The sequence below is a fragment of the Melospiza melodia genome, chromosome 12 (assembly GCF_035770615.1).
Source record: "Melospiza melodia melodia isolate bMelMel2 chromosome 12, bMelMel2.pri, whole genome shotgun sequence".
Lineage (NCBI taxonomy): Eukaryota > Metazoa > Chordata > Aves > Passeriformes > Passerellidae > Melospiza > Melospiza melodia.
The window spans coordinates 16,162,954-16,174,397 of NC_086205.1; the positions used below are offsets into that span (position 1 = coordinate 16,162,954).

Sequence of the window (11,444 nt, forward strand, 5' to 3'; positions counted from 1 at the left end):
GAAGGCAACCTGAGAACTGGGCAAAAAAAGTTCAGTGTAACAGAAAAAAGAGCACCCAGCATATATAAAATACACAGTATATACAAGAAAATCAACTGCAAAGTAGAGAAGAAAGAGTGAAGCATAGAATGTCAGCAAACAACAATAACCTCAACAAAACATAACAGTGAGGAGAGAAAGAAACAGTCAGCACTGCACACCTCCATGGGAAAGATTCCCTTGACTCAGTCTCCCACTCCCTGAACTTTTCTGACCAACTTTTAATATGTTCTGGTTTTCAAACAAGCATCAAGCAACTCTATGTAATTTTTTTATATGATATTAGTTTCAGACTTCTGATACTGAACCTTTGCATTATGGTATAGCGGGAACCAATTACATTTCATTGGCATTTGCTATTTACCTGAAAAGGGTTCTAGTTGAGATGAGTGTCTATCTCAAAGTAACAAGCTAAAGACAAGAGGAAATGACCAAGTGGTGCCAGGGGAGGTTTGGAAATGATGAAAAATTTCTTCTCTGAAAGTGTTGTCAAGTATTGGAAGAGGAGAATGTTAGAGTCCCAAGAGGTGTTGACAAGACTTTAAAAGACTTGTAGGTGCAGTGCTTAGGGATATGGTTTAATGGTGGTGCTGTGTTAAAGGTTGGACTCAATGATCATAAAGGTCCTTTGCACCTTAAATGATTCTGTGGTTTATTCTTTTTTAAATTGAAAGCATTCCTCTAATGATCACAGTAACCAACTGGTTTGGGGACTTGCATTTTTACAGTTTAAGCATTTTGACCATTTGTGGGTTATAGATGGTTTTTGTTAAATAAATGCCAGGAAATTCCACACAAGCTTAGCATTTCATGAACTTAAACAGTAACACATTTACTATAACAGAACTGCTTTGGACACTGTCCATGTAAACCAGTGAACTGTTGTCCTTACATCATGCACTACACAAAGGTATAAACTGCCACCAAAATATATGTGATTTAACAATCCCATTTGTGTATGCTGTATTAATTGTATTCTTATCTGAAGGTTCTCAGCTTTGCATATGAGCAAGAATTCATTTAAGAAGTTATGGTTCTTTTCTGTTTGTTCATTTTTCTTATAAAATCTAAATTCATGTTTTGCATTCTAAGATGCAAAGGGGGAGGGTTTACCTGCTGATAGTTCTAATGCTGGCTGCCTAATGCAGCCCAGGAGACTATTCACCACCTTTGCCTCAAGGCACATTTATAGTTCATGGTCAACTTTTTGTCACCAGGCCTGCCACATCCCTTCTTGCAGCACTGCTTTCCACCTGGATGGCACAGTATATATTGGAAAGTAGGATTGCTCCTACCCAGGGGCTGGACTCTGCATTTCTACTTGTTGAACTCCATGAGGTTCCCATTTCCTCAGTTTGCCAAGGTCCTTCTGCATGGCAGCATGGCCAAGATTTACATGCTTCAGCTACTTGGTAAATCCTGCCCTCAGCAGGATCTGCTCCTTTTCTGATCTTCAACAGCAGAACAAACCAATTTCAGCCAAAGCCAGCAAGGCAGCAAAACACTAGATAACTTTACCTCACCATACAGCCTTTACCATACAAAGATTTTCAATACCAGCATTGTTCAGGAGAATCTCTCAAAGCCACTGCCCTCCCTCAGACTTGCAAGCAATGAAGGAGCTTATGAATTCCATTAGAAATTACCTATTTCTGTTTACTCCATGCAAGCAATTCCTTTGTCATCTCATTGGTCTGCCTCTTCTCAGACATTTGTTCATCTAAATGGAGCACATGCAAATGCCTGGTTTTGTTTATGGTGTTACCCATATTTGAAAAAACAGGTTTGTTAAGAACTTGACTACCTGTGTGTTGTCCAGGAAAAGGTGCAATCCCATTAGAAATTAAGTACTTCTCTAAATCAAGGATGGGAGGGAAAGACAGCTTTATTTCTTAGGGCTTCCTGCCAAAGCACCCAAAGCACTTCAAAACTTAAGTCCTAAAACTACTAGAACGAAAACAAAGGTCAACCTGCTATTTCAGTTCAGAGCAATCTGAGATAAATGGCATCTGCCAAATTCTTAACAGCCCAACATAACGAATATATAGACAAAACAGAGTCAAGATCACTGTCAGAACAGGCAAAGGAGTCTGCCAACACTACAGACTTTCATTCCTCAGTCATAAAGCAACTCCTACTAACTCCAAGGAAGGCTCAATCATGCATGCTTACTTCATCTGCTATGTCAAGCTAAGAATATCCATTTAATACAAGTAAAGCACAGCCTGAAAACTGCATAATTAGTGATCAACAAAAAAATGCAAAGACCAAAAAAAGCTTCATGTCCATTTACCAAGCCAATGACCACAGTTAAGAAAGCATTCTCTTTGTGTACTTAATGGTTGTGTTGTCATGGTGTGTCTCCGATCAAAAATAAATGTTTGCATTTGTACTATGAGAAGTGAAAAACAGCCTCATCACAAGCCCTGTAAAGTCCCTTTCAGGGTTGGCTGTTTGGAGATCTGTTTCTTCTTTAAAACTGCTGCACACAATCAAGACTGCTTAAAAATTTAAGGAGCAACTCATGGTGCAGCTTTCTCACTACACATTCTGTTCCACAAAATCCTTTGCCACCAGCTGCAGCATCCAGCTACTGAACCCCAGCTCTTTTACCAGCCTCAGTAAGTGTGTCCTACCCTTTGAACATCCTTTCTGCACACACTTCTTTGCTTACCTCAAATTCCAGATGTTATTTTCCATTTCTCACTTCCAGTTCTCATTAATTAGTGCTTAATCAAATTGTTTGCTTTTATTCCTCTAGCTGCTTTTTACACTCAGACAAATTCAACTCTTTACCAGCCTGACCGCTTACACTTCCCAAACTATTCATTCATGTTTTCCTCTTTGGTTACTAACACATCTTTCACCATATCTTCACAGAATCAATTGGTAAAAGGAACTCTGAGATTGAGTCCAATGTATGATCTATCACCACCATGTCAACTATATCACGCCACACCCAGTCTTTCCTTAAGAAGTGCTTCACATTGTCTCTACCCAATTTTCTTTCAGAAACCCACAGCATCTTCTGTGTCCAGAATTAAGGTAGGAAAAACTGACACACAGTTAAAAATTGACATATCGACCTCACTCATAAGCCTTATTTGCAGTATGTCCCCTAGGTAATGGCAGTATATAGGACTGATGATGTTTCTCACCAGACAAATGTATTCAAAAATATCAAACTTCTTTTGGGATGAGTTCACTCAAGCCTCCAAGCTGAGTTTCCATACAGGTGCATAGCTTTGCTCAGATGAGACAGCACAAGCACTGGTTTCTTCTACCTGCAGCAAGCTCAGGCTCCAAGGTAATTCTGTGGCAGTGGTGGCAACACAAGGCTGGGTGTGCCACAGAGCAGCATCTCCTCCAGCATTAACACTTGTGTGTCTCCTGCAGTGAAATTTTAACCCAAGTTTCTGAAAACCACCTAAAGCTGCAGCGCTTTCACAATTTGCTCACACCCTGTCCTTGCTGCTCCTCTGTTTTAGGCTGACTTTTTTATTTCAAGCCAAAATAAGTCAGCTGTTTTGAGGGCATGGCTGGGAAGATACTCACATGTGACAAGATTCCTATAAAAGCTGTACCAGAGAACTCTAGAGCCTCCCCTAACTTGGGGAAAGAACACAAAGCTAAGGAGGTTATTCTAGTGTCAGCCCTACACCTTCTGCAGTCTCTTAACAATCTTGCAAATTTGGCCTAGTTATAATTCAGGAAACCATCTGTGCCAGGAGACTCCTAGTCAGCTGCTGCAGTTCAGTTTCTCTGAAGATTCCTTCCCCCTGCACCAAAACAAGCTCCATCTCTCAAAACACAGGCAAAGCAATGCACAGGGGGCACATGGCATTCCAGCTGCAGAGCTGAACAAGGTGTCCTGCCCTTGCTGCTAGGACCACCATGGAAGCAGGACTAAGATCAGGACAAATATCCTCTCTCATGCTTCCCCTCTTCCCCTACACTGTACCCAGCACTGAAGGAAATGATGAGGGAAATTAGGAGCAAATCCAGAACACAGACAGAAGCAGGGGAGGAGCACACCTAGGGAAAAAGAGGTGAAAGCACATGGGAAATAAAGCAAGGACAGGCCAGAGGGCAAACTTTCCCAGAACCTGGAAAATAACACCAATTATTCAAAATTTCTACTGTCTTTCCAGTCCCTGGATGAACAGCAGATTTATTGACAAGTGGTTTTTTTGTTAGCAGACCCTTTCAATGATAACCCTGGGAAGAGAAAACTGCAATTGATATATTCTACGGTGCAGCTACTCACCACTGAACACACAGTCAGTGAAATACCACAAGGATAAACTTTTGCCACAATACTATTTATCTGCATACCAGTAGCTACTCAACTTACTATTTACTTGCTATTTTAGGCTACCAAAAGCAGCACCTAATCCCAAAAATTCAATGCATTGCCCTGTCACACACACATGCAATACAGAGTGGAAAAAACTTTAAAAAGCAAGCTAGCTATCAAACTGCACTACATACAAAATAGTAAGTAATTCTTAAAATAAAAAAAAAGAGGAGCAATGAGACTATTTTACTTATTATTATGCTCCTTGAAGAGTAAGACATGAAGTTCTTCCAAAGACTGGGACATTCAGATAAACTGCACTGAAACATACTAACAATGACTGAACTAACATTCCAGTCATCTGGACACCAGCTAAAATATTTATCCTCCCTCCAGCTGGATGAAAGTAATCAAGAACTTAACAACCTTTGTAAACATAAGCCTTAGTCAAATTTCTGCAAAACTGACCAACTTCTGTGTATTCAAAGGAGACCAAAGCAAGCATAACCACAGTATAAGCCTCGGGAAACTTGTCCAGGAGTTGATGAACATCTCAAAGTTGCAGGGATTATACCGCATGGATGCCTCAGCCTCAAACATGAGTAAAGATACTGTATCACAGAAGATACAATCTGGGGAAAAAGTCACAAAAATGCAGCAAGTATAAGAATTTTGATATGAAAATAACCTATTTAGCACCTGCAACAATTTCAGTACTATCCAATGTTACAAAAGAGCCAATTTTCCCTAAACCTTCCTCTAATAAAAACATAATAATAAACCCCAGCAATATTCACTGACTATAACAAGACCCTCAACTTGCTGCCCAGAATTTCTGCATTCTTGAGGCAATCTTACTCAGCAGAGTCTGAAAGGCTCTGAGGCTTCAGTTACCTCTGAAAATGGGAAGGCCTGAGCTGATTGGGAAAGTTACCCGAGCCATCATGGCACGTGCTCTGTTAACATACTGCTGAATAGAAGTTCTGGCTTCCCCAAAAGCAAGGACTTTTGGTTTCAGTTCAGAAGAGGAGCTTGTGTTTAATTGTGTTTGATTTCCAGTTAGCCAGCAAGTAGAGGAAATACTGCCAAGGTGGCTTAGAGAGGAGTGAGAAGGAGCAAGAAGGGCTCCAGGGCTGTCATACACAGCTGAGCTGAGACCCCACTCCAGGCAGCAGGAATGTGGTCAGTCCACTCCAAAGTGGAGCAACTTTGAGGAGTGCTGACCCAATCCAATCTACTTCAGCCTAAAATCTAGGGTTGTTTTCCTAATTTGGTTCAGAAAGCCAATGTGGACAGAGATGAGAAATCTGCAGACTGAGTTTTATATTCCTGGAATTTTCATTCTGAATCACACTGCTTAGAAACCTGAACAAAGAGCTTATTTAATGGAATCATGAACTTTTTTCAAAATTTTCAGAGACAGGACTTACTTTTCTGAGGTGTAAAAATGTATTAACAGCATTTGTAATATGTTTTGTTCAATTAATAAGGCTCATGCAAACTATGGTTAAAAGCACCCTCATGTTTACTGGGAGAAGCTCTTCTTTGGTTTAGGAAGCATTACTCCTTTAAGAAGGGTTTTATTGTTTTAAATTTAAAATTTCCTACACTGGGTGTTTAGTGCTAGGAAGAGCCAGCACATAAACAATTTTCAAGGCAGGTCTTCATGCAAAAGGACTCTAAGTGAAACAAATGACACTGCTTACACAATAAAATTCAACACATTGAACCTTCCCTGGTCAGATTTACCATCTTATTCCAAAAAGCCTGTGTATATGCACAGCTACAAAATTAGATAGATAGATAGATAGATAGATAGATAGATAGATAGATAGATAGATAGATAGATAGATAGATAGATAGATAGATAGATAGAGAACCACCCTACTTTAGGCAAGAAGGGTAGCACAGCCAACTACATTACCAGCAAATGTAGAGACTGCTAGAATTCCCTTTTTCTGGCACCAGTGCACATGGAGTTAGTTCTTGTCAAGAAAATGAATGCTTCTGAAGTTGCAAACAACCTTATGTCTCTAGCTATAGCTGTAATATTTTTAATTTTAGAAGTCTATTTTAATATGGTAAGCCTCAACATGACACCCATTAAAAGCAGATCTTAATTAAGCAAAAATATTATGTGTATAAACAGAAGTCTGCCTCATATGTTTTTCTGTCAGAAGTGTTACTTTTGGATGCAAGGGTTTTTCTTCCTGTATTTTCAAAAAGATAAATATATCTGTACCTTTTCAAGAACCTGTAGCTTCTGAAAAGGTAAAAGAGTTCCTAAGCTGAGAGAAGAACTCACCTGCAGAATAATTACCTCTCTATTGGAAGATAAATATCAAATGTCTTATCAAAGTGAAATAAGTCTGCCCCATGGTTCTAGAAATGGATATTTTTCTTTGGTGTCTTCATAATTTGGCTCACCAATGATGAGAATATTGGGAACAAGCTGTTTTAACTGAAAACAAGAAATCAACAACTAGAAAAGATACCACACATTTTTGAGCCTGTACTAAAGGAAATTGACTTGAAACTGACACAATTCTCAAGTTGATGTCAACTGCAGGCCCTTGGTATTCATTTAATTAAGGTTCTAGACATTATTACACATAGCTGGTTGAAACAATGAAAAATGCCACATTATGGAAGATAAAAAATATAAAAATGGGCTTTTTCAGGGACTGTTTTAAGGAGGTCACATGTGGTTACAACTTTTGTTACAGATTCAAAGTTCTTGCAGTTACATCATTTAAAATGTAACACTTGCAATGTTACTGGCTGTTCACACTGCCTCGTTACTGATCTAATTCAAACCATTTAAAGCCATAAATCAAGAACAAGGTCAAGCTTTAGATTACTAAACTAAAACTTTATTGAGAGGACTAAAAGGAGTGGATAACAAAGTTTCAAATGAAAAATTAATATTACTTATTCTTCAGTATCCAAATAGACATCATAAAAAAACACCCTTTCAATTTCTAAAACTTATTTAGTTTCTAAAACCTTTTAATATCTAAAAACATGAAACACTATTAAAATCTGTAGTTTTCAGGAATATTTAGTTTCCTTCATTATAAACTCAAAGATGTGTTTCTGAGCATAATGCTATTTATTGCTTGAAAGAACAGCATTTGACTGCCAAATCAAAAATTATACTAAAAAAGATACATGAAGTTGACAGCAGATCCTGACTACAACCTTCACAAACCTACCTACTATGGGCAAACAAGTCTTGGATATAGTGCAGTAACTTGGCAGAAAAAGCAGAAAATAAATGGATGAAGTTTGGTGAGGATTTTTTTAGTGTTGTTCAATTTAAAAAAAAAAAAAAAAGGACCTAAACCAGAAAGTAAAAGTAGCACACTTACTAGAAGATGCATCTATAAGAGCAATAATTTTGTATAGTTGAGCTTGAAACTTGCTGCCAGAACAGCACTGGCTATTTCAGTTGGGAGCACATCACAACTTCTATAAAATGCACACTTCAAATTCAGCCATAAAGCAATGACCAAGAGAGAATTCCAGATAAGTCTAACCCCCAGCACAACTGAACACTTCATCCAGCCTGCTCCCAGATCTTCATGGACACAAGACAAGCAGGAGCCAGCTCCAGGCCTTCCCAGTAACTGCAGCCATGCTCCAGATCACATCTTTGCAGGGAGTGTCCCCATCCTTACCCCCACCATGCAGCAATCACACCACAAAAGAAGGTGCTTCCAGGAAAACAGCAGCCAGGAGCAGCCTGCCAGGAACAAGAACTCCCCTGACATTTGCACAGAAAGTAGCAGGTTAAAGGAGAAACACCCAAGTTAACAGCATAAATGGCTTGGCAAATACCAGCCTTCTACCAGATGGTTTGGGAGCATAGGTATGGAACTAATAAACCATCACACAGGGACCCAGGAAATGCAAAGTTAATGCAACATGCCCAAGAAGCACCTGCTGTGCGTGCACAGATGAACTGAACTCAACAAGAACAAGGGTCCTGTGGCTGCAATGTGCAGCTTCTCACAAGCCCAGAAAACAGGTCCCACAGGCCAGCCAGGCAACAACCCACTCCTCCTTTCTGCTCCTGCAGAACAAAGCCAGCACTCAGGAGGCTGCTTGCTCCTGCAAGTCCACCACTACTACCAGGTGTAGAGTTATCAACAATGAAGATTCACACGTGGATATGAGGAGAAGCTACACCTTGCAGTTTGAATATCAAAGGCAAACAGATGGGTATTTTTTCAGTGAAGGGGAGAAAACAGAGTTACTGCATGGACCTTGAAGAGTTTTAAAATAAAAAACTCACACATACTCACACTCAGAACAAGAAAAATGGTAGTCAACACTGAAGTTTTCTGGGTGAAAATAAAAAGTGCTGCTGCTGTACATTAAATATTTGACACAAGATTTCAACATTCTGATCTGCCAAGGAGTGAATCCATTCACATATGCCCCATAAGGATTATGTTTAGCTTTTCATCATGGAGTTGATCAGCATCAGCTGTGTAGTGAAGGGAAATGCAGAGTTCCCATAAGCAAAAGTCTTTTAAGTGACCTATTTTCACAACTACCCTTCATGAAGTTACATGTTAAGGAAAAAAAACCAGCACAACTACTGTCTTCTGAAAATCTACACAAGATGAAATAAATACTCCAGAAGAAAGCATTCAGCAGCAATGCATGTTTATGTTTTGCCAGTCCCCGTGCTTCCACCACAACAGAGGTTCAAAGAAGCTGCAGCCCGGAGAAGGAAGATGTGCACCCTGGCACAGTAACCATGTAGTAAGTGCAGTAACAAATATAGCTACAATGTTTGCCATTAGCCCAATTCGGACACTGGTTACTATTAAAAGACGAGGATACAGAAGAAATTTCATTCTTGAGGGTAAACTAACAGTAGCTGTCATAAAGATAGTGACAATCAATCAAGAAGAAACCACTTCTCACTGTTGCTCTGCAGAAGTTTCCAAATAAAGACAGGATTCTGAAAGTTCTATTTATGCTCAGGGTTTTTTTCCAAACAGACCGGCAGGAAATTCAAAATTACATGTGAGTGCTTCTAAGAACTTATGGGAACATATCAAGTCAAGCACTATAAGGACAGTAAACTGAAATTTAATAGTGCTTTCACTATACTTTAATATGCAACAAAGGAGAAGAGATGACTGTAATACTCCCTGAAGCATTAGAGGCTTCTTCTCATTTACTTTAGGTTAAATCTGCACTTCAGTTATACACTTTGTGACGTTTTTAGAGACTCTTCAACAGGAATTGCCTGATTCCTTACACTAAACATATTTCAAGTAATTCACTAACCTGTTACATACAGACAGGAAAAAACCCACCCTCCTTAGAAATTTATCAGGTGAACAAAGATGCATGGAGAAACAATCTAAAGAAATCTAGGACATCTCACAATTGAAAACTACTCCACAGTTTTAAGCAGTTTGGACCAGTTAAAAGCCTCAAATAAAGAAAGTACGTGTAACAAGTGAACTGTTGATCTGTAACAACACGTGTGTTACTATGCAAAACAAAAACACAACAAGAAGCACATGGCTTCTAACTCACGGGTGAAACACCTTTTGCTCTTAACACCACAAGTGACAGCATCGGCAAGAACCGACTGGCACAAACTGAAAGAAGCCGAGCTTTACCTATCAAAGCCTGGAAAAGGTTACTTTGGAAGATGCTGATGACACGCTCGATGGAGTTCCGCAGCTGCCGATCCTCCGCCTGGCTCAGCTTGGAGCGGTATTCCTCCAGGAGGCGCAGGGCTCGCTGGGTATCTGCAAGCGGAGAGCAGACACACGGCTGACCGGGGCGCACCGGGCACAGCACCGGGGATGCAACAAGCCCCCGGGGCCGGGACCGCCCCGGCGCGGCGCTCCTTTGTTCGCAGCCGGGAGAGCGCGGGCGGGACGGAGCCCTCAGCGCGCCCACAGCCCCGCGGCTCCCGCCGGCCGCCCCCCCGCCCGTCCCGCCGCGGCAGGCAGGCGGCTGTCAGCCTGTCAGCCGGCGGCTCCCGGGCTCCGTGCGGCGCTCACCTTGCTTCCTGACGGGCATCGCGCCCGCGCCCCCGCCCGGGGCTGCCCCGGGGCTCCGCCGCGCGGGCCGGGAGCGCGGCCCGGGGCAGCGCGGGGGGCGGCGCCCCCTGCCGGCCGGGCGCGGGGGGGCGGCGGCCGCCCCGCCGGACCGACCCCGCCGCCCGGCGAGCGAGCGGCTCCGCGCGGGGCTCCCGCCGGCGCCGCCGGGGCGCCTCGGCGCGACGCGGGGCAAGCCGGGCCGGGCGGCGCCGGTTCGGAGCGGGCGGGCGGGACAGCGCGGTGCAGGCGGCGCGGCGGGCCGGGGCCGAGGCCGGGCCGGACGGGGCTGGGGCGCTCCCGCCGCCTCCCGCCCGCACTGCTCGGAAATTCCAAACTTTCCAGCCAAAATGGCGGCCTGGAGGCTGGGGGAGCGCGCCCCCCCCACGTGACCGGGCCCGGCGGGCGCCCAATCAGGGCCCGGCGCGGGGCCGGTACCTTGGCGGGGGGGGAGGAGGCAGGTGAGCGCTCCCCGCCTTAAAGGGGCCGCCCCGCCCCGCCCGCCGCGCCCGCGCCGCGGGGCCCAGCGCCGGACACGGGCACCGGGACCGCGATGGGAACCGGCACGGCGGAACCCGCCCCGAGCCTCCCCGCGGCCGATCGCCACCGCCGCCGTCCCCGGCGCGCCGCCGGCGGTGCCCAGCGTGGGCTGCGGGAGGGAGGGGCGGCTCCAGGTGTGCCGGTACCTGCGGTACCGCTTGTCCCGGTTCCACCGCGGGAGTTTCTGGGCTACTCGCACCAAAGGAGTGACGGTGCCGTGGAGTGCCGGGCACGGAGCGGTCCTGCCCTGCAGAAGCGCGGGCAGAGCCGTGCCCGGGAGCCGGAGCCGCGTTACGGCAGGGCAAGGGACGCACAGGAGGACAGAGACACCGCGCAGACCCTGCCGGCTCCTCCAGAATAACACACGGAGCGCTGGCACCCACCTGTTGCTGGGGGTTTTCCCCTCAGTTATCCTGGTGAAGCCTAGGATGAGGAGGAAGGACTTGAAGAAAGACAAAGAAATAGCTTTGCCTCAGTTAACAGAGAGCATAAGG

The 11,444-nt window shown here is 44.0% G+C and overlaps 1 protein-coding gene across 9 annotated transcripts in view; it reads right to left on the bottom strand.

Annotated features, from left to right (window-relative positions):
* Nucleotides 1-10,433, bottom strand: part of DLG1 (discs large MAGUK scaffold protein 1) — a 140,547-nt gene extending 130,114 nt beyond the window's left edge. For 8 of the 9 annotated variants that reach the window (XM_063166966.1, XM_063166957.1, XM_063166956.1 and 5 more), the window contains exons 1-2: nt 10,375-10,433; nt 9,985-10,116 (exon numbers count right to left, since the gene is read on the bottom strand). In XM_063166966.1, coding sequence (XP_063023036.1) covers nt 9,985-10,116; nt 10,375-10,393 — 151 coding nt within the window. In that variant the 5' untranslated portion in view covers nt 10,394-10,433. The remainder of the gene's footprint in view (nt 1-9,984; nt 10,117-10,374) is intronic. The other variant, XM_063166961.1, reaches the window with a different exon arrangement.
* Nucleotides 10,434-11,444: the final 1,011 nt, after the last annotated feature.